General features: G+C 39.3%; 1 protein-coding gene across 4 annotated transcripts in view; it reads right to left on the bottom strand.

Moving 5' to 3' along the window:
* Positions 1 to 2,400: 2,400 nt before the first annotated feature.
* The window catches only part of slc2a9l2 (solute carrier family 2 member 9, like 2), a 109,849-nt gene continuing 88,014 nt past the window's right edge, over positions 2,401 to 24,235 (bottom strand). For all 4 annotated transcript variants that reach the window (XM_026168602.2, XM_080302006.1, XM_080302009.1 and 1 more), the window contains 2 exons: positions 19,604 to 19,731; positions 2,401 to 2,810 (listed from right to left, as the gene is read on the bottom strand). In XM_026168602.2, coding sequence (XP_026024387.2) covers positions 2,568 to 2,810; positions 19,604 to 19,731 — 371 coding nt within the window. In that variant the 3' untranslated portion in view covers positions 2,401 to 2,567. The remainder of the gene's footprint in view (positions 2,811 to 19,603; positions 19,732 to 24,235) is intronic.

Raw genomic sequence — 24,235 nt, 5'->3', positions numbered from 1 at the left:
AGGCTGTCCACTCCTGGGATTGTTCGCTACTGTTGCACGTTTTTTTCTCTATGTGAATAAAGGCTCTCACTGTGGTTCACTGGAGCCTTAAAAATTTATTTTCAACCCTTTTTAGACTGACAGACGGAAATTACTTTAGATTGTGGCATGATGTGTTGCTTTTGACATCTTTTCACCTACTTCACTTTGTTCTCCCCGTGTTTCGTGGGTTCTCACCGGGTACTGCGGCTTCCTTCCACAATCCAGAGACATCCAGTTAGTGCGGTTAGGTTAATTGGTCATTCTAACCCTGAGCCCACCCACCCCTGAGCAACCCTGACAAGGAAAAGTGGAAGAGATAGGATGGATGGGAGTGGCAGTTACGTTTTCCACCAACAGTGAAATGGTAAATGGCCTGTATTTGTAAAGCGCTTAGGGACTAGGAAAGCGCTATACCACTCCCTCCCGTCCAGTCATCCACCCATATTGACACACTGGTGATGGAAAGCTACGTTGTAGCCGCAGCTGCCCTGGGGCACACTGACAGAGGCGAGGCTGCCGGACACTGGCACCACCGGGCCCTCTGACCATCACCAGTAGGCATAGGGTGAAGTGTCTTGCCCAAGGACACAACGACTGAGACTGTCCAAGCCGGGGCTCAAACCGGCAACCTTACGATTGCAAGGCGATCGCCATAACAAGTGAATTGGAAAAGCACTTAAGAAAATGCATGGATGGTTATTTTCAAGTGGAATCATATCACCCACATTGCAAATTGCTGTCAGCTGTCATTCAGTGTATGATTTGCTGTGCTGCTGCAGAGATCCAGGCCAGACCAGGCAGAAGCTGTTTCATCAGATGAAAAGAGGCTGGTAACATTTTTGTAAAATCAAATGAGCATTACAACCTGGATTTAAGATAAAATGTTAAATATTTACACACAAGGAGCTGTTGAATACTAGAGTGCATCAATTAAATGGAAGGAAAATCCTCGATGGGTTCTGTTTTCAAATGGTTGAAGGAATTGTTTGAAATTTGATTTTCAGTCATTCTCTCTTCATAGGACATGCGAGTGGGATTCACACATGCCTCCTGTTGCACCCACTTCTTATTTTGCATAATCTGAAGTTAATTTGACACCGCTTCCTGACGGGTTGGTTAACCAGCGATTTATCAAGCATACATTACTCTGCAGTGTTCTCTCATTAAACATATACGGCTTTGCAGCAGTGTGGTATCATAATTACTCTCTCAGCACTCACCCAGCAAAGCATCCTGTAAATTGCACAGTAAGTAATGCTTCTGACAATATATTCTCCAATAGTAGCAAGCTGGAACAGAGCTGTAAGGGACAACATTCTCCGTCTTCTTGTATGTTAGGTAAATGTAATCTGAGACACTAACTCACTGGATATTTGCAAAAATTAAAAGGACATGAAGACGCATGTAGGTTCTCCACCACCTTTCTACAATGCTATTTGAAAACGTGGACATCCCATCATAGCATGACACATACACACAGAAACACACTTTGTGTCTGTGTCTATATGAGGGGGTAGAGTGTCAGCCCCCCAGGCAGCGGACTTTCAAATATTGAGTACGCCCTACTGTGGAACAAACTGCGACTGCTATCCAATGCCACGCTTGTCTGCCTCTGTTCAGATCACTTCCTCCGCTGGCTCCAGCCATCTGGTGGGAGGTAGCCTTGGCTCGTTTCAGATTTGGAAAGGATCCAAATAGCTTTCCCTGTCAGCTTTACTGCGCTTTCTGCGTTCTCTCTCCCAGGTTGTGTATATTAAGACGTTAACCAAGACATCAGGATTACAGCTATAATCCTGAAATTTATGTCTCTCCTCAGATGCACGTCTGTCCCACCTCTCATTTATTAGGCTCTTAGGGAAGACTGAGATGAAGAGAGATGGGATGTTGCTATAACTGGTGTTACTAAAGAAGAATGATCATATTTCTGGTGGTTCTGGCACACCTCTGTTTAGTGTCAGGACACAATCATCTGAGATGTGTTTCTTGCAGTGATAAACCCATAAAGCATGTTTTGGTTTTCTCGCCCCCAGCTGTACTGTTTTGGTCCAATGTCAACATGAAGACAACACTGTGCACAACCAGATCAGTATCAAAAAGCCAAGAAACACCTAGCCCATTAAGTTTTTTGTGGACGTTTTGGCAAAGCAAAATACATTTTTTCAGAGACATTGGTAGAGACTTAAAGTGAAAAAAACAGTGACTAACAGACCGAAAAAAAAACTCTGTATGCACTCTAATATTAGACAGAACTGTAAAAGCAATCAGTGGAATCAACATCTAATGTAAGCCCCAAACCACAGTCATTTTTGTGACTGCTGAAGAGCCTCAGAACAGAATAGGAACGATTTGTTTCATCTTATTGAGAGACACAGACAAATACTTGCTTCATTGCTTTATCTAAAAAAAATTGCAGTCATATGAAAAAAACATTGAAAAAAAGCATTGACTTTACTTCATTTTTTATGCTCAGTAAATATGTAAAAACAAGACATATTTTCACACATTTAACATGGCTTCTCGATTATGACTGTGCTTCATTCCTTCATTTACAAGGACGTTTGCATCTTAGTGGCATCTTGGGCTTTTCCATTCGTGTCAGAGTTAATAGACAGAACCAGCTCCATTTCCTGACCAGGCGAGGGGATGGGCATTTTATTAATCTTGGCAAAGCTCTGGCTGATGTCCATAAAGGTTTTATTTTTGGTTTCCGGGAGGACGACATAGAGGTATATGGATCCCAGAATGCAGACTGCCACAAACACAAGGAAGGAAAAGGACTGCAGCGTCTCCTGTGCAAACAGAAAACATACAGACAAGAAACATGAGACATATCAGATTTGTGCATACACTGTGCTGTTTTCAACATCCTTACCCTCAGTTCATCATTCTTCAATCAGATGACATCTAGTAAAGTTTATTAAAAAACAAAAATTTTACAGCAGAATTTTAAACAATTAAATGATTACTGGCGTGTCCACCTCCACACAGCTGGATCGTGACATTTTTCAGTCCATCTCTGCAGAGACATCATCTGTGGCATCTGTTTTGTCATCTGTTTTGTCAAATGTGTGTCATTGATGAGGACAGCATAACATTCCCATGATTTTCCGCTCAAAAGAATCCTACAAGCATATAAACTGAACATTACTCTTCTTGTATATACTTGCATGTAGTCGTGTGTTCAAGTACCAAAAGTATGAAAGGTAACCTTGTCCTGTGGGTTATGCCAATAATAGAGATTAGTGACAGATTTAAAAATACACACTGACTGATTACCCAGAGGGAGATTTAGATGTGGAGAGAGGGTTTTGTGCGTGTGCGTATGTGAGTAAGAGAGAAAGACAGAGAAAGAGTCTGAGAGAGAAAGGTTGGGTGTAGGGCAGAGAAACTTGGCTGACCCTGACCAGTATGTTACCAACTATAATCCCTCGCTTATGAGGAGGCAGACTGCAAATGCAGAACTATGTACCAGGTATTAGAAATGCAGTGTCCAAACAACCACGACCTCAGTAAAGAACTACTTACCACTTTGATTTCAGTTGGTTATATCACCACTGCTGTTAGTCTCTGACACTGTTTTCCTCTGTTGAGAGTATTTCATAATAGCGCCATAAAAAAAAACAAAACCTCAGAGCATCGTGCAAAGGGCCTGACCCAGTTTCCATGCTGCCTCTGTGACGTAACACTCATCTGCAAAGTTAGCAAGTTCTTCAGAAAGAACTGCCTTTCTCTCTCAGTTGTCAGGGTAGATGAGTCATCTTACAAACAGGATATTTATGCGTTCACTCCATTTGTCATTAATCGAATTTTTGCAAGCCCGTGGATTGACAAGGATGAGACAGTCCTGATTTTGACACTGGGATAAGCCTTTGATCTGCTGTGGTGGCTCAGCTGGGTTCAGTGTGGTGCACACGCAGACAGTAAGGCATGAACACAAAGACCCAATTGCTGTACACACACACACACAAACAGACACACTTTTTTCATGCTTAAATGAATGTTGGCTGAATAATGTGCAAACAGAAAAGGCGAGGTGAATGCTCTAAAATGCACTGCAGACGTACTGTAAATCTAATCTGGTCAAATGAGTGTCCATGCTTGTTTCTGGTGCAACAATGAGTCATTGCTGGGGGTAGGGGTTTGCCAGTGTTAAAAGGGGGATATTTGCATGGCTGTGGGCTTTCATAGATTGTGTTGCCTGTGGGAGGCACAACGAGGAGATGGAGATGTATACAAGATTTGAAATGTCCACACTGGACTGATTTATGGATTACACTGATCAGCCACAACATTAAAACCCCTGGGAGAGAATAACATTGATCATCTTGTTACAATGCAGTGTTCTGTTGGGAAACCAGGAGTCCTGGCATTGATGTGGATCTTTTGACGTTGTCTTCAGACTCTCCAGATTCCAATATGATCAAGCTTCTGTGACAACCCATAGGACCCAATGGATCTGCTGCCAAAGTCCTGATGCCCGACTCTACAGTTGAGTGTTGTGGCTAATCCTTGGCTATATCATTGTTGTTACAATATGAGCATACAAGACAAAAAAACAACAATACCCATTAAGCATCATGTTTATGGATCACAGCTGCATTAATAAGACAAACACAAAGTCATTCAAAACTCATAGCGTATGAATGGATGTGATTGAATGTGATGGGTCATTAGGTTTTACAGATCTCATGCACAAATAGAGCTTGTTGTTATTGCCCCATTTTATACTTATATATACATTTATATTGGTGTGAAGCATCGCATTGGAACTAGAGCTCCTGCTATCTTAGCATTTCTCCATACAATGACTTCACCAGCTTTGGTAAGGGTTAAAAAAATGGCAAGTGAAAGTTTCTTCTTTTCATAAAATTCACTGTGGCAGAAATTGACGTTATACTGTTTGTTTGTACTGGCTGACTAGAGTTATAGAGCAGCGTGCATAGTTTGTGAAAAGCTTGCCTGAGTCAATAACTGCAGAGTTCCAAACCTCCACCGTTATTAGCATCAGCACACAAAGTGTGCGCTGGGAGCTTCATGGCATCAGTTTCCATGACAGAGAAGCTCTTGCTCTTGCAATTCTTAGGGAATGCTTTAGACTCCAATTGCAGCAGAAAGAAGGTCCTGTAACCCTGTAGTGCATCCTGCTTGGTGCATGAGTTTGTGAGACCTTTACATCATGTTTATTTGTTTTTTCAGAAAAACCTGATGTACACAATTAGACACGTGGTGCTACTGTGAGCAATAAATACACATAAATGCTCGTTGTAGCAAAAAGGATACAAATTAAAACTAATATGCAAATTGATATTTAATTTCTTTCCTCTTAATTTTTCAGAAGGTTCCATAAATCCTCCAGTTAGACTTTTCTGGCAATTATTTCATGGTTCAGGCTTTATGAGGTGAAAGCACGCATTAGATCTGTTAAATTTATATTAAAAAAAGAAAGAAAGAAAAGAGCCAGTTAAACAAAAAATCTCTGTTAAAACTTCAAATGAGGCTGTCAACAGTATCTCAAATGAACACATACAGGATGGCTGGAGCCTTTTCGTGTGGAGTTTGCGTATTATTCCTGTGCCTGTATGGTTTTCCAAATTAGCTAAAGGTGAATTGATTTGGAGAACTGATGATTCAAAATGATGATAGTGTGTGGTTGTCGGTGTTAGCTCTGCGATGAACCTCCAATTTGTCTTGAATATAGACAAATCCAAGATGGCGGTACACATCGAGTTAAGATATCTCACTTATCTTAACTGCACTACTGTATAGTTTTCATTGATCAGGAAATAGCCTTGGTGGAGTTTTCGGGAGTGTTAATTGGTATAATTGCTACTTAATGTGTTCCTTTCCTGCACCATAGGCCTGGGAGCATTTTGCATATCTGTGTTCAGGTGCTGCTGTCCTTTTAGATATCCATGTACGGAATTAAAAAGTGCTAATAATTGATAATATTTCATATTACAAGATTTTAACTGCTATATTTTATAACCCCATTTGAAAACCTAGCTCTGCAGAGCACTAACTGACACCTCAGCAGTGGCCTGCCATGGAAAGATGGGTTGTGACAGTTAAACGGTGTGTTGTCTGGAAAGGGGTCAGAGCTGGTTTCAGGTGCATGTCAGAAACCAGTCAGTCACTGCTGGGATCTGGATGCCAGGCATGTGCCTGGGAGTTCGTGGGGCTAGCAAAACCCAACCAACAAAAGCAACGAGCAACTCTGCAATATTTGTGGAATTGGCTGGCTAAAAATAACCTTCTGTTGCTTTCTGTTTCTCACACGTGTCCAAATCTTCCCTGCCAGGTCAGCCTTATCTCTTGCTCTTCTCTAGGACTTTCTCCTGTGACACACTCTTATTGTATACCTTTATTATCTGTTTAATTACCTATTCAGCTCTATATCTACTTGACCTTCCATTTCCTGACATAAATTACCAGCAATCTCATTGTTCAGCCATCAAAATACCAAAAAAAACCAAAAAAACCACCTGTTTATCATGACATCATACCTCTTTGTCCTGTCTTCCTACTGGTCAGTGGTACATGACAGGTAGAAGTGCAATATATCATCCTTTATTTCTCCAATCCTTATTTTTTACAAGAATGAAGTGACAGTGCAGACACAATGGTGAGGTGTTCAGGCTCCTGTACATCTACTGACAACTCTTCATTTAAGGATTCATAGTCTGGTGTAGCTCTAGCACAGGAGAGTATAGGTGTTTCATTACATATACAGGGTACCTGACATGCTGAAACCGGCAGGGTTCAGCACATTTCTGTAAATGACTTCCACAATGCAAGCTTCCTATTCTTAGCAGTGGGTGTTGCTTACCTAGTTATATTGTGATCGGTAACATGACACAAAGGAAAACAAATGTAGTTTTTTGTCACACTGCCAATGTGAAGATGTGGATGGCATTTTTGTTTTTTAGTCACACTTCATTCGAGACTGAAATATCTTTACAGATGAGTTCCCCCACCAAACTTTGTGTTTCAGAGAGAAGTATCTGGAGAATGGAGCTCTGACGAGTTTTCCAGAGTTATACTTTGGCGTAACACTCTGGTAACCGCTTCTCTCCTAGCGCCATAGCCAGATCTTGATCGTTAGATTTAAACTCTTCTGTGGTGGTGTACCGAGGTAAAACCACAAACATTGTGTCATTTTCCTAGTGCTTATGGGCCTGACTGTATAGCTATGAAATAGTGACTTTGCAAACATTTTAACATCTCCAAAATTAATTACACTTTGAGAACACATCTGTTATTCCTGTGGGAGCTCATGCATCACACAGTCGGTGTGAGAGTGGAAGTGCAGGAACGCATCGCCCAATGGAGTTTTGAGATGTTTGGGCTTTAATTTTTTTTTTTCTTAAATTCAGCAAGACTAAATGAAAAGGAAAAGACAGATCATACAAGAACAACTTCCACCTCTAAGAAAACACCATCTAAGTGTTTGTTACGCCCTTTTCAGCTATTTTAGTTCTTCGTTCACTCTTTGCCTCCAACACATGACACTCCGGTACAGCTGACTGAAAGGACAAAATTAGATTTATCTGGGGGGCCTACTGAGCGAACAGGCAGAAAACATTTGACGGAAGGTCAAAACGGCGTCACTAAAATGTCCACCGTGCCTCAAGCAAACTTTCACTCTGATCTCAAACTTCTACGATGACTTTTGTCGAACTTTTTCTTTCTCACAATGAATGTGCCCTTAAAGCTACGGTCAGAGAACCTCGCTTTGTGGGAAAGTTGCAGAGGCGGAGGGAAGAACATATTGTTTCTGCTAAAAAGGTGAAACTCTGTTTAGTTGTAATTACAATCAGGTTCTGAGTCACTGTTTTCATGGCAAACACATATGCTCAACATCTGCTCTCTAGGCTAAAACCACTTCTGATTGACAAGTCGTTTTGTCAAGCCACTTATCATTTATCTCGTCCATGTCAAAACCATAGAATATAATTCATGGTGCTGTAGCATTTTCTGTCGCATACGTCACATAGGGCTGCTAGAATGTAGAAACTGTAACCAAGATCTACATTTATGGATGAATAAAAATCAAAGAGACAAAAGAAAAAGAGAAATCCCCCTGTGAAGTCACACACACCCGTGTACCGTAAACCGAATTCATTTGCATTTCCAGTGTATTCATTAATTTTCAAAGCCCTCCTCCTGTTTTCAGAACTTATCAAAATCTTATCCCTGAAAAATCCACTGATAATATCATCTGTGCTCATCTTCATCAGTCTGTGAATACACTGTACAACTGATTCCTGTTCACAAAACTCCTGATGAGTGCTAGAGGCTAAATATCACGCACCCAACTGGATCAACTGGAGGTCAGATTCATTCCTGAGTTCCTGCACTCTTATGATGATCATTGGATGCCCGATATTTCAAGGAGCAAAGGAGTGCTTGAGAAAAAACACAAGAACAAAGATGCACGTGAAATCCCAGAAGGAATGTTTAAGATAAGACGGGCAAAGGAATCATGAAATGACACGTCACAGGCTTCTTTATGTAACTCTGTGTAATTAAAACATCATCACACCCAGCTTTAGCTATAAATTCACATGCACTGAATAGTTAATCGTATTTGTAGTCCAGGCACTCAAACACAATTATTCAAAATGTATTTACTTTGCAGAGTCATGCACCTGTGTAGAAGCATCCGTATTAACTACCCTGCTGCTCAGAGCTTTAAAGTATTAAATTCAATGTTTTTCTGCATTAATTCACTTTTTTAAATCAGCCGCATCAGATAGAAAATAGCCCTTTCTATTAAAAAAAATCCTCCAGGTTAACTGGAAATAAAATAATTTATGTAATTATGAATGATTTATTAACTGAAAACTCTGGCTTTACGGTACAATGTATTCATTCACAGATGAATCTATTTAACTAATTCATTAGAAATCAGCGAAGACAAGCAAGAATACAATGAACAAGTTTGTTTAAGGGTGCAGGAACATCAGCGTACATATTTAGATTTTATTTTTTTATCTCACAAAGATTGAAATGTCAAATGCCATTAGGATCTAATGAGGGACAAGTGGGTCATTATAACCAAGGGCAAAGTTCTGTCTAAAAAAAAAGGCAGAACCATGTCCTCTGCACACAGGGCAGATATAATCAGACACTAACACTTTATATTAGGTAATGTAAGAAAAGCAAAGTTAAAAACTCAAATATGCCATGTAAGAAATATAAAGGTCACACTTTCAGTTGAAATGTCATTTTTAAAAATATCTCTGTAACGATGTGTTATATAGATAATGCCGTTTTCCTAACGAGCCAGATAATGATGGTATGGTGTCTTTAGCAACAAAGTTTTCCTACTGTGGAGTAGCTAGAAATTGCTATCACTGTCCACAGTAATAGTTTAACAATTTTAATAATGCTCTAATTAGAAAGCACACAATTCAAGTTGCCAGAGTGCAATCTAAAAGTGGCAGCCACACTGAAAGCTGTTTCGAAATGCCTGAGAAGATGATTTTGCCTCTCTCTTTTTGATTAAGATAACTTAATAACTTCAAGACAAACGCAACGCAAAACCTCCATCTGAGTAAGAAACCAAAAGAGCAACACGTCACACTTCTAAGCCCATTTAAGAGCTCTGTTGGTTTTTAACTCAGGTGGAGAGAATGAGGTGTGTCTGCAGCTGCAGAGCAAGCCTCGCAGTTGTGAAGCAGCACTGGTGAATGTTTGCCCAAAGCTCAGTAGATTTGTCACCAGAGACAACTTGCTGAATAGATACAAAAACTCACTGAATCTATAAAGCAAACAGGTTGCCAATAAAGAAGTCTTCTTAAGTGCGATAATCACTGCTGTGAGTGTCAGGAATGCCAAGCACCCAATCTAATGTGGTATATGTTAGGTTATGTGACAAAGAAAGCTTTCACAGGACTCTATGCAGTCCTATAAAAAACTAAGTATGCCGTTAATGCTTCAATAGGAATAAAGAGCATAAGGAGCAGCCAGCATTTATTGCACCTATTGCACCTATATAAACACAAAGGTTTGTGTAGTTTGCTTGCCCGGAGCATACAGGTTTATTTTAAAACAGAGCAATGAGTTTCCCGTGTATGGACAGAAAAGTCACCCCAAGCTTAGAGTGCTCAGAGAAACAAACAAGCAAAAAAACCCAAGAGCTGCATCTCAGACTCTACAGACCTCATTGAGCATGTTAAATGTTAAAGTTTATCAGAGAATAATTAGACAGAGGTTCAACAAGGATGGCTTGTTTGGAAGGGTTGCAAAGAGAAAGTCTCTCTCTAAAAAGAACATGGCAGCAGGGCTTAGCTTTGGAAAGGTGCATCTGAACAAATGGAACAATGTCCTTCAGAGAGATGAGACCAGAGGGGAGATGTTGGGCCATAATGAACAGCACCATGTTTAAGTACACTGGTAGAGAGGTGATGATTTGGGCTTGTTTTACAGCCACAGGAGCAGGGCACCTTGCAATCATCGAGTCAGACATGAAATCCTGTGTATACCAAAGTATTCTAAAGATGACCAACCGTTTTCAAGAAATGAATACTTCTAGTTTTCCTGCCGAAGATGATTTTACATGCTATTGAATCATGGAGTGCACTCCATTTGTGAAAAATGCTGTTTTTATTATAGACATTGTACCTTGAAATAGGTAAATGCTGATATAGGAAAAAAATCATCTGTCATGAACAACAGACTGCTGTATGTTGTGTAAAGTTTGAAAAATAGAAGACTGACGCAAGCTGTACAGACAGATCCAGAGAGATCAGCAATAGATGCTTTAATTAAAATCATATTCTGTCAGTAGGAATTACCAGATACAACTCACTTAACAGATCATTGGGAGTGATACAGCAAAAACTACTTAAGTACTCAAAGAATAAAACAGCTCGATATAAATTTTTAAAGGGATCGTGCACTAGGAAAACAGCAGGTTGTTGGAGATCTGTGTTATGAATTCTAACCAGAAATGGAAATGTCAAACTGAAGAACACCTTTGCTTGCAATGCTGTAAACAAACTTGTCTTCACTGGTGCAGTACAGAGTACTGAGACACAATTAATACTGAGACACTTGGACAAAATTAAAGCAATGAACTGTGGATGACTCGAAAGCTTCACTGGCTGAAATGAGAAGAATGTTTTAACCACTAAACGACTTCATTTTTTGTGCGCTAACATGAGATTGAAATTAAAAATAGCAGCAGTGAAGGACACAAAGAGACTGATATAGTTATAATTGTTTAAAATGTGAAAGAGGCCGAAGGAATAGCAAATGAGCTTAATTTTAATCCTTTAGTTATAAAATCCTTGGAAGATGAGCACTAACAGCAGAGGGAAAACAGGAGGAGACATATACTGTGTGACGCATGAGGCTGGCAAACAAGTATTCAGTCTGTGGAATGAGGAACCACATTGCTTCGATAGAACTATGTCAGACTGATTTATCCTCTTTTCAGTTCAGTATCTTTTATGCTAGCCTGCATTCAGATCATAAGCAGATGTATACGATAGGTTGAGGCAGCCACAAATTGTCAGATTCAGCGCATATAGCAATGATTCACCGAGTGGTTCATTTTTAAAGGTAGATAACCCGCATTCATCGCCTTTTCATCAGGATTCCCATTTTTGCAATGTTTGATTTAAAAAAACCCTCACACTTCAGTAAAAGTCCCTTTTTTCACTCTAAAACGCTAGATCCCCCACCCACCGTCTTAAAGGAATACTGCTTGTCTTTACAAAGAAGTTGGTCCACCTTAAAACAAAACAAAATGAAAGAATATAAAAGAATTGTTTTCATGCAGTATCAAGAGAAAATAAATCAATGAATGACCTTTAATGTACCTTCAAAGGACACCGCAGCCAGCCAAGTTGGACAGTTATTATACAGAATGTACTCATTAAGGTTGCCTGTCAAGATATTAATGGCTGCTACAAAATATCAAAGACAGAGGGATGAGAAGAAAGAAACAGCGATGGTTCATTTATAATACACACACAGGCTGTGATTTCCCCAGTAAAACTCCAGGGTTTCCTCCAGTGTCTGCAAGCCAGCTGCGCCAGAGCATCAGATTTTAACATGCTTTTTCAGACAGGAGGGGTCAACAGTCCCAACAACTTTACTCGCTGAAACTATAAACTCTTTTGTTCTTCTTTACAGTTCCAGCCTTTCCCAGCTTTCCTTCTGCACCTCTGAATTCAGTGTTATAGTGTTAAAATTACATGTGAGCTTCACTGTAAGTAACTGTGTCACCACTGCCTTTACAGAACGCAACTGAAAATCAAAGTCTGTGTCTTCAGATAATGTTCCTGTAGGGGGACTCCCACCTCTGTGTCCCAGATGAGAGTTTTGCTTTTGTCACAGCAGCAGCTCGCTAAAAACACCTCGTGCAACAGCATTTAATGAACATATATGTGCCGGCGTTGTTAAAAGAAAGTCTGATATGGGACAGAACACCCTCCAAGATAATAATGGGGGTTTTTTTTGTAACTGGAAGAGTACTAAAGGTCTAGAAATAAAGAATTAATAACCTTGGGCCGTCCCCTGTACAGGTATTTAAAAATGCAGTTAAAATGCAGCAGGAAAAAAGAGAATAATAAAAAAGTAGTAATAAAAAGTATTAAATTAGTAAAAAATTATAAATATTAAAAAAGAAAATGAAAAAATGAGCATGTTATGGTTCCACAGTGAAAGTGTTTAATCCAGATTCATATTTCAAGCTTAAAAACAGGTTTTTGATTTTTCTGTTTGTTTTGTTTCATGTTCATCACTGCACATATGTGAGTAAAAAAATATTCCCAGTGACTCTATTGCTTCATAGCTTATTCTATAAATTTCATTTTCCCAATAATGGGAAAAATAAGCATGCACACAGTGTGTACAATAGTACGGAGCTCCATATGTCTTGAACTCCAGGAGCCATAAACCTCCTATCCAGTAAAAAGGCCTCTAAAATCCTCGGGCTTTTTTTGGGGGGGGGGGGGATACTACATGTGCAGGGCATTCTGTTGTCTCACAAACAAAAGCTCAGCGCCATTCTGTGTGGCAGAAAACTGCCGCTGGAACACCTGCAGTGAATTGTCTGTGTTATCAGCCTGATTTCCCCCTACTACACCCAGAGTGGCAGTACAGTTTATAATTGTGTTGGCACTGGTCCAGCTCCTGTTGGGGAAAACTGCAGCCACTCAAGCTGCACAGGAGGTTATACATGTAGTCCAGTCGCATGGAGGAATTTAACACCCTCGTTCAGAATGGTTAGCCCTCTAAACAGACGCATCAAAATGCTGCCAGTCTTCCCCCACCATGATGGAAACCATTCAAAGTGCCCATCCTTGACGTCTGCTGTTTGAAGTGTAACATATTTGAAATAGCTGTAATAACAGCCAAATTATTTCATATCAGTTTTTCTTTTGTTCTGGTGCGTTGTTCTTCTTGGAGAGCAATCAAAAACGATCCCGTTCCCATATCCCTGCTTTCTGCTGCACTGCTTCAGTGATTCTCTGAATGCCCAGTGCTGATCTTGTCTTTGAGAAAGCGTACACTGCAAGAATGTGCAGTTGTTGAAGACATCCGTCCAGAATCAGAAAAGTGCTAACCATCTGAGTCCACCAGCTTGTCCCAGGGCTGTCTGGGTTGTGTTTGCAAGCTAAGACTCTTTTAATGTTCATAATGATGAGTTTATTCAATCTTTGGACATTAATAGATCTGATGGTGCTTCGCTGATCTCCATTTTCTTCTCATGAGGAATATAAATTGATTTCTCTGTCCAGCGTGCTTGCTTTCCTCTTTGTGATCATGGCCTCATATTACCAAGTCTAGCCTTATTTCTTGTCAGTGACTCACTCGCTGCTTTACAGGAGATAACTGCTATGAATGTAGCTGCACAAGAGTAACTATCCCCATGGGCCACAGATTCTATCCAACCCAGGCATATGCTACATCACAGGCCTTGTTAAAAGGGAAGTCAATTCAAGACATTTGACTTCTCACACTGGGAGCAGATTTCCTGAAGTATCTAATCTCTCTGGATTGTCTATCAGGATGTCAGGTTGACTTTAAAGTAATACAGGCTGGTTTTATCTTTATAAAAAGTTAAAGAACTAATTTCAATGAGCTGAAATCCACTAAGTGATAAGACTATAAGGCTGCAACGGATAAACTAGAAATTGCTTCAGATAAGGCAGTTGGTTCTCAGGAAATGAGGGCAAATCCAAAGGCCCAACACATTTACAATACCTAAAGGTCAATTTTAGTCCCATAGGATCTGCAGTATAGTGAGCTGGCTGATGGCTAAAGACAAAGGCAACCAAATGTTTGTAAGAGACACACACATACACATAAAATGGCTCAGAGTATGAGAGCTGCTGAAAGAAATACCACCAGCACTGCATAGGCACAATAGTTAAAACTCCAGAGGAAGTCAGATGTCCACATTTTGCAGCCCAGTGTCTATGTCTGTTATAGCTGTAAACACCATTAACATTAAAGGATCCGACCACATCAGCCTCGATCTTAAAAAAGCAAAAAATACAAATAAAAAGCTCACACATCGACTTGGGTGGTAGAAATGTCATCCATCACTAAAAACATGCAGTTTAATTTTTCTGTGCGTCTGAGTGAAAAGATGTGGTTGTTGTGGTAGCTCAAATTATTAATTTTTAATGCAACCTAAATTGTGGCACAAAAAGACCAAATTTTTTTCTCCAAACAGTTGCAGTAAAACATGCTGCAGTAAAACAATGAAAAAAAAAAAAAGAAAAACAAACAAACAAAAACACAGGGATGCAACAAAAAGAGTTACGATGAGAGGAGGCAGCGACGAACAGTTGCCTGGAGCAACCGGTTGGGTTTCAGGAGATGAAAGAGGACCTGGTGTCTTTTGAGAAAACATTCCAGTTTTACACACTGATAGGCTCTTCTGTCCTCAACTCCTGTATATTTTTTATTATGTCACCCCAAATTTCATTTCTAACAAACAACATTCAAGGATCTTTTTTTTGCAGTTTTTTGAGAAATCATGTGCATTTAAAGCAAAACTCTCAGCCTGCTCTCTATATTAACCTCTGCACAGTACTTTTGGGTGCTCTGTCTATCCTTGTCTATTTGTAGCAGCTCTTTTTAAAAGGCTAAAGTAACGAGTATCGGCTGTGTGCTGGTTAGGAGAAAATACACCTGAACCGCCACCTTGTTCAAATAAAAATCCTTTTCTGTTGGCACCAAACTACACGAGCTCTTATGCAGCGTTGAATGTAAATCTGTTTCTGTGTCTATGCATTCAGCATTGCTGTCACGTCTCACACTGTTACACCTTGTTAAGAAATGTCCAAACAGTGAAACCGGCGCATCAGCGGTACAGCAGGATACATATCAATGCAGGATGCGTTAAGGCGCAGTGTTGCTGGACATTCGAAGACATTTTGACTAAATGGATGAACAACATCAGACATCACAACATCTCTGAAACACGTAAGATTAAATTTTAGCATTACTGCACAGCTCATGAAGGCTGTACAAACTTTTAATCTTTACTGCTGTTAAGCTCCAAATACACTGCAAACATATACCAACATGTTCCAAAATACAACTGAATCTTTAATTAAAGATCCCCAACTCCAGAAATGAAAATGCCCTTTTCTTTTAAACTATAGATCAATCCAAGTATCGATAGTATTGATACCAACTGCCGGTATTGGTATTGGATTGATAATAGCATGACAGGATCGATAACTTGTTTCTACCCTCCAAGTTCACTTTGTTCCCTAATGAATCGTGTTAATTTTTGATTTATTTAAAGTCTGTAGCACATTTAAAACAACAGAAGCAGAAAGACCCAGTTTCAAAATACACGAAAGGCTATAAAAGGTGTGTTTTGCTGGTATGTCTGTGAAGGTTCTCAGTCATCCAGGTCATCGTAGTCAAAGGAGCTTGCAAAGAAAAGCGTCTGGACTTCTTTAAGTTGCTTGAAGACGTTTCACCTCTCATCCGAGAAGCTTCTTCAGTTCTAAGGTCAAATGGTGGAGAGTCCCAGATATAAACCTAGTGGGAGTAACCCCCCACAGAGGGACAAAAGGACCCCCTGATGATCCTCTAATCACCTGAGCCAAGGTGTGAAACTGGGTGTGGGTCCCAATCAGCCAGAGTTTCGGGTGTGTTCATTGTGAAACCTGGCCCCACCTTATCATGCGAATTCCTGAGGTCAGATGGCCCAGGATGTGAGTGGGCGTTAAGGCGTCTGGGAAGGGATCTCAAAACTGGATTATAGATGGCAGAGAGTTGGTGTCGTAAACCCCCGCCTCTGTTCAAAGATGGTCGCTCACAGTGGACATAGATGTCCACATAGACATCTATGTCCACACTCTCCACCATTTGACCTTAGAACTGAAGAAGCTTCTCGGATGAGAGGTGAAACGTCTTCAAGCAACTTAAAGAAGTCCAGACGCTTTTCTTTGCAAGCTCCTTTGACTGTTTTGCTGGTAATTATTCCAAAAATTAAAAATCACAGTGATTTAGTGCTTAATAAAATGTATTCAGAATTAACAAATTAATAATGATTCATCTCATAAACCATGATACGCTACTCTTCCTCACATACACTGCCTTAAAATGATCAGTATTGGTATTGGCAATATCAGCCTTGTATTTACTTAGTGTCAGATCTGTACAAAAACTTTCAGTACTACCACCTCTAGTTTGCAGGATTTTTGTTTAAAAATTCAATTCTAAACTAAAACCTCTTTGATATCACTGATGGTAAGTTCTTAATTTTGGAAAATAGCTTACAAGCTAGACGGGACATTATAAAACAGTTTTCAAAAGTAGTGATTCTCATGAAAATATCTAATCTGTAAAGTGGGTTAAGTGCCCCTTAACAGTAACTTTTACTGCCAATATTTTGCTGGTACGGAGTTAAAGCTCACAATATTATCACACTAACCAGGGAAATAAAACCCCAATTCATAATTCCTGTAGAGTATGCCCTGCATGGCTTAACTGCTTTTCCTCAGGGCTGTGCCAGGCGAGGCTTGTAGTAAATGAAGCAGGATCACAGTTTTCATATCTGCGCTTTACATAAAGGTCAGGATTAAGTTTAAAGTCTTCTGTGCTCAATCCAAGTGCCTTGAAGAAAACTACCTTATAAAAGTTAAGTGGTGTGCGTCGGAGCGCCAGTCGAAGCGAGTTCATCTTCCTATCATCATTTTTAAATACATTCAGGCGTACAAGCATGATTTTCAAGAACATTTTCTTCATTAGGTTAAAAATCATGCATTGTTTGGTTAATAACACTACAGCTTTGGCTTCTTTTGTAATATATTTTTTTATTGTAAATTCAATATATGCTCCTGATGTTGTAAACCTGAGTGAGTAAGCTGCAAAATCATACCATAACTAAAATGCAGTGTGAACATTAAGGAGTGTTACAACATTGATATTTAATAATGATGATATCATGGGAACGATACACATATCCACATACAGGGAGTGCAGAATTATTAGGCAAATGAGTATTTTGTCCACATCATCCTCTTCATGCATGTTGTCTTACTCCAAGCTGTATAGGCTTGAAAGCCTACTACCAATTAAGCATATTAGGTGATGTGCATCTCTGTAATGAGAAGGGGTGTGGTCTAATGACATCAACACCCTATATCAGGTGTGCATAATTATTAGGCAACTTCCTTTCCTTTGGCAAAATGGGTCAAAAGAAGGACTTGACAGGCTCAGAAAAGTCAGAAATAGTGAGATATCTTGCAGAGGGATGCAGCAGTCTCAAAATTGCAAAGCTTCTGAAGCGTGATCATCGAACAATCAAGCGTTTCATTCAAAATAGTCAACAGGGTCGCAACAAGCGTGTGGAAAAACCAAGGCGCCAAATAACTGCCCATGAACTGAGAAAAGTCAAGCGTGCAGCTGCCAAGATGCCACTTGCCACCAGTTTGGCCATATTTCAGAGCTGCAACATCACTGGAGTGCCCAAAAGCACAAGGTGTGCAATACTCAGAGACATGGCCAAGGTAAGAAAGGCTGAAAGACGACCACCACTGAACAAGACACACAAGCTGAAACGTCAAGACTGGGCTAAGAAATATCTCAAGACTGGTTTTTCTAAGGTTTTATGGACTGATGAAATGAGAGTGAGTCTTGATGGGCCAGATGGATGGGCCCGTGGCTGGATTGGTAAAGGGCAGAGAGCTCCAGTCCGACTCAGACGCCAGCAAGGTGGAGGTGGAGTACTGGTTTGGGCTGGTACCATCAAAGATGAGCTTGTGGGGCCTTTTCGGGTTGAGGATGGAGTCAAGCTCAACTCCCAGTCCTACTGCCAGTTTCTGGAAGACACCTTCTTCAAGCAGTGGTACAGGAAGAAGTCTGCATCCTTCAAGAAAAACATGATTTTCATGCAGGACAATGCTCCATCACACGCGTCCAAGTACTCCACAGCGTGGCTGGCAAGAAAGGGTATAAAAGAAGAAAAACTAATGACATGGCCTCCTTGTTCACCTGATCTGAACCCCATTGAGAACCTGTGGTCCATCATCAAATGTGAGATTTACAAGGAGGGAAAACAGTACACCTCTCTGAACAGTGTCTGGGAGGCTGTGGTTGCTGCTGCACGCAATGTTGATGGTGAACAGATCAAAACACTGACAGAATCCATGGATGGCAGGCTTTTGAGTGTCCTTCCAAAGAAAGGTGGCTATATTGGTCGCTGATTTGTTTTTGTTTTGTTTTTGAATGTCAGAAATGTATATTTGTGACTGTGGAGATGTTATATTGGTTTCACTGGTAAAAATAAATAATTGAAATGGGTATATATTTGTTTTTTGTTAAGTTGCCTAATAATTATGCACAGTAATAGTCACCTGCACACACAGATATCCCCCTAAAATAGCTAAAACTAAAAACAAACTAAAAACTACTTCCAAAAACATTCAGCTTTGATATTAATGAGTTTTTTGGGTTCATTGAGAACATGGTTGTTGTTCAATAATAAAATTATTCCTCAAAAATACAGCTTGCCTAATAATTCTGCACTCCCTGTATTTAAAAGATGGACATAGCTTTGATATTAAAAAATTAAGCCACTGGTAAACTATGTATAAAAAAATTGGTCCACATTAATGCTAAAAAGAATGATAAAATGCATTTAGTGTGGGCCTTCCTTGTGACTAACAAGTCATTACCCTATGAGATGGTGGTTAAAATACTCAGTCCATATTTGATATGGATCTAAACTAACCAACGACTGGTGTCATGGTGTCTACACTCATCTTTTACATCCAGTGGCCAGTACCCCAGTGTGTGGATACGATTGCTCCACAGAGGTGACCTGTCGAGGGTGTACGCGGTCCAGTAACAGCTGAGAACTGGATAAGCAGTTAAGAAACTTGATTGACAGATGATTGTGGATATGAGTGAGACGTTCACACTTTACAGAAGCTAGCTTTCCTCATTTGCCAGTTTTCTCTAACCCCATTTGGCAGAAAAGATTACATTTTATACGTTTTATAAGTATACTGTGTGTTATTTTTGTCATGATAACCGTGTAATTAAAAACAGATATTGTGGTAGCCTGAGAGTATACATAAATAATGCCACTTACTTGAATAAATGGAAAAAGGAGGCCCACGGCAAAGTTAGATAGCCAGTTTACTGTCCCAGCGATCATGAAGGCAGCAGGTCGATAAGACTGTTCAAACAGTTCCCCGGTCAGGATAAAGGGGATGCCACCTGACAGAGAAAAAGACAGATGCTTAATGATTTATTGATTGATTAATTTTATTCTTCTTTTAAAAAATTCTCCAATCTGCTCTATATTTGTTACAATTGACAAAAAAAATGTGCCAGGTGACTTTAAGTTAGATATTAATAATCCCTCTAACTGTACTGCAACAGAATTTCTTAACATTGCTAAATTATTCATTTAGGGCAATGTGTTACCAGCCCCACACAGGATCTGGCTTTTACGCTTGACATATCTGTTAACTGTCGCCTAATGAAAGCCATTATTCTTACACCAACTCATAAAAAATATGTCTTGTTGTCTTGAGTAACAATAATAAGCACAATCCAAGGTTCAACCCTATCAACTGACTCATTCATCATACTCAGTTTTCTATCTTTGCTATATCTTCTAAGGTCTGTGAAAAATTTCTGTTGTCTGAGTTTTATTTATGAGTTCCACGACACGCCGATGATGTGGAAGTCTCAAAAACTCACAAAAAGTCATTTAAAAATATGATACGTTTGGCTTTAAAGGGTTAAAGAGGTTTTACCTGTCATAAATCCCTGGCACCTCTCTATCACAAACAAATCCCTTTCATCTCGCTGTGATCCAGATTACTTTAAAACAACCAGTTTCTTCCCTCCTCAGACTCCACTGCTTTAAAGAATTACAGACCCATTTCCAAACAGCCATTTATTTCAAACATCTTTGAGAAAATTGTTGCTCATCACTTCCTTCAGCTGGCTGAGGGAAACATCTTTGATTAATTCCAATCTGGTTACTGATCAAACAGCACCACTAAAACATGACCATAACCTAAAATTACTAAAAAATACAACACTAAAGATAAAGGTGACTATTCCACTTTGGTCCTACTAGACTCATCTGCTGTCTTTGACACCACTGATCATGTCATTCTTACTAACAGATTACAGAATTAGGTTGGCATCACTGCCACAGCTCTCAAATAGTTTTCATCACAATTATCTGACAGATACTTCAGTCCTTATCCGCACCTGTCTTATGTGGAGTCAGTCAAGGCTCAGTCATTGGCCCATTTCTGTTCTCTTTACTAATGTTACCCTGGTTGAGCTTCAAAGCCATTTCTTACCATTTATATGCTGATGATACACAGCTGTACTTTTTTTGTCAAGCCTAACAACCTGAACAGCCTCCCCTACATCAGGGGATGCTTCATTGACTGTAAAAAAATGGATGTCCTCAAATTTCCTCCCATTTCAATTCTGGTAAAATTGAAGTTTTTTATGATCAGTCCTGAAAACTTCTCTGTGGAGCTCACATCAAGAAAGTGCATCAGCTCACTCTGGAGTAATATCATATCATCTCCTAAGGACGTTGGTATCACAGCTCTTAAGTTAATCTTGTTTCCTTCATCACAGAAAATAAATCCTGACTGTGATTCAATAATGTGGTATTGTTAATACGCAGTTTAGTTTTCTCCAGCATTGATTATTGGAATCATTAACACAAACACCACAAGTTCTGAAATTATTTAATGGGAATCCTCTACAGTTTCTATTCCAACAATACATGCATATAGGCATAAATCCTGGTATTAAGGTCCAGACCAAACTTTTGTTGAAGTGAAATAAAAGTTGCTTCCCTGTTGTCTTATCAATAAATGACACAACAACACAGCATGCAGTTAGAATATTTTCTTAAGCACACAAAACACATGAAGATGGATTTGCTAAATTCTTTTGGCCCCTCAATTATGGGTGTAAACACAGTGCCACAGTTGAAAATGGCTAAAAGAGAAAACCTTCGGGCATTCTTATACAAACCAAAGAAACAGTAAAAGGCAACCATCTCTTGGAGCGCTGAGTCTTGGGTAGATTATGTTGGCAGAGAAGCCAAGAGTACCAACAATTTGTTGCAGTGGGCGTATAGCATGTGCAGAAGATTGAAAAAAAGTATGATTAAGGGCGCATGCAGCATGTTTTGCTTGAATGTAAATGACTGAAAACAAAATGACTTTCAACATTGCTGTGCATGGTCAAGTGATGGAAGAGAATCACACGCAGGGTCATTGTTTATTTTCACAATGTAGACACTATTATTATAAGTTATGCCTAATTTGGAATCAGCTCCAGCCTGCAGAATACTGATGTGAGGGTATAGATGGTGTTCTGTGTAAACCAAAGCATGCTGTCGATTGGTGTTCGCAGGCAGCTTCGAACGTGGCTCCCTATAACCTCACACATCTCACAGTTTCTCCCACACTGATTCTAAACAAAGACATGCACACATGGATGAGTTTATATCTGCATTGTTACTTGTCTGGTATGATTTAAGATATCACTGCTATTGCCTTGTGCATTGTAAATGTGGTTGAAATATCCAACAAAAACATCGGCTAAGATAAAAATCTTTCAGACCAGTGGCTTTTGCATTTAATCCTCACAGCAGGTTTTTTGTTGTCACATAATTGCTTCTGAGGCGACAGTTAATGAGCTACAAGCCACATGAGCATTTTCGGCGTGTGGTGAATAAAGGGAGGAATGGCTTCCATTAGCCCTTAGCATCCTCTTACATTTAATTGCTTGTAGTAATAAACTATCCCATTGATGGAAAAAGATGCTTTTTAACAAATGTGACCAGCTGATTAAAAGTGATTGCATGTGTTCATGCAAGAACAGAGCTGACCTACCTACCTACCACAGGGATAAAGGACTGGCTCTGTGTGAGCACATTACAGCCTCAGATTCTTGAACAAAACAAAACAAACAGCAGCAGCAGGTAGTAGAGAAGATAATCAGCTTCACATCAGGTGCGTTATTTGAGACATATTAGGCATTTTGTGCATGATTCCTCCCCAGGATTGCAACTCTGATATAAATGTAACACAAAACTAATCACAGTAGCAGGACAGCACCACACGGGACAGAACAAATGTGCAGACACACAATGCAGAGAGAATGTGTATATATGTATAAGTTGTATAAGAGGTTAGGGTTCGGTGTGTTTACAACTATTAAAAAAATGGATGAAAAGCAAAGTGATATTTAGAGCAATTTAAGCTTAAAAATGTTGGCAATGCCTTACAATTTAACTTCAGTTAATTAAGTGGTTGAGGATTTGCCAAGGACAGCCATTTAATTGGGCTATTCATGTTATACGGCCAGCAGCATAAGTTTGTGGAGGAGACGGCATGCTACCATCTATGTGCTAGTTTTACCTAAATGTCAAAGCCCTTTTCTCTGGAAACATCCGTCTTTATGACCTGTGCGGACACATTTTTACTGTATGGCCTATTTATGTTAACGATTAATATCCAACCGCGTATATACATGATAAAATTGAAAAAAAAAATGTACGGGGGGAGATTCCTGCTAGAGGGAATTGCATTTATCAAAATTATACTGGCAAATGTTTTCTGCATTAAAACATACAATTGTTTGGATTACAACACGTTCACACTGAGGGACTCGCAGCTGGTGGGCAATGCATGCATACATTACAGCATTCTGACACGTTCGTGTTCATGCAAAAATATGACATGTGCATTGTTCCAGTGTTTATTGTAGCGTACATCAAAACCATACAAATGGAAGAAGAAATTTCAAAAGATATACATCCAAATACAAATCTCAGAACCAATGCTGTAGCTTTGCTATTCACTTGCTTACTAATGGATGGCGTGTTTAAGTGTATTATTAAATAATTAGCATTTATCTGCTAGTATGACAGAATGCAATTAAAGCTATTTAATAATTAAGAGATCATTTGTGACAGAAAACAAAAGGTTTAATTAAAAAACATGAATTAAATCAGGCCTGAATGATATAACATCACAGAGCAGATCAGACCAAAAAATGGGTTGGATTTGTGACAGGAACTGTTGCACTGTCCTTCTGTTTAGGGCTGAACGATTATGGAAAATAATCTAATTGCGATTTTTTGCCCCAATATTGCGATTGCGATGCGATATGCGATTATTTTTTAAGGTCTTTGTCTTCTGTATTATTAAACAAAGACAAGCAATACATCATATAGTATGGCCAATACTATATTACATTAATTTTAAACTGTTCTTTCCTGGAAGACAGACCTCTGTTATGATGACATGAGGTGATTCATGAATTGATGACTGACATTTTTATTTAACTTCTTCAATCACAACAGTATATTTGAACATACACAATAGTTTATTTTTAGCTTACAAACATCTGAGCATAAAGTGCTGACAAGGAACCCTGGTGTAAACATTAAAATGAAAGTCAGTACAATGTGCAGATTGCAGAAATATACATAAAAAAAATCACTGGCTTTACCACACTCAGTTTTTCGACATCTGTGAACTACTAGACAGTCATTCAATTAAAAAATAATATTAAATAAATAAAACTAATAAATAAAAAATACACACATCTTACTGATCTCTGCAGTCAGTAACATTACACATAAAGTGCAAACATAATAGCAATTGTATAAACACACACACAAACACGCCTTTAAAGTTTAAAGGCGTGAAATTGGACGGTCTAG

Source organism: Astatotilapia calliptera, chromosome 5 (assembly GCF_964374335.1).
Source record: "Astatotilapia calliptera chromosome 5, fAstCal68.1, whole genome shotgun sequence".
In the NCBI taxonomy this organism is placed as follows: Eukaryota; Metazoa; Chordata; class Actinopteri; order Cichliformes; family Cichlidae; genus Astatotilapia; species Astatotilapia calliptera.
The sequence above is the reverse complement of the archived record's forward strand: the minus strand, read 5'-3'. Positions and strand labels throughout refer to the sequence as shown.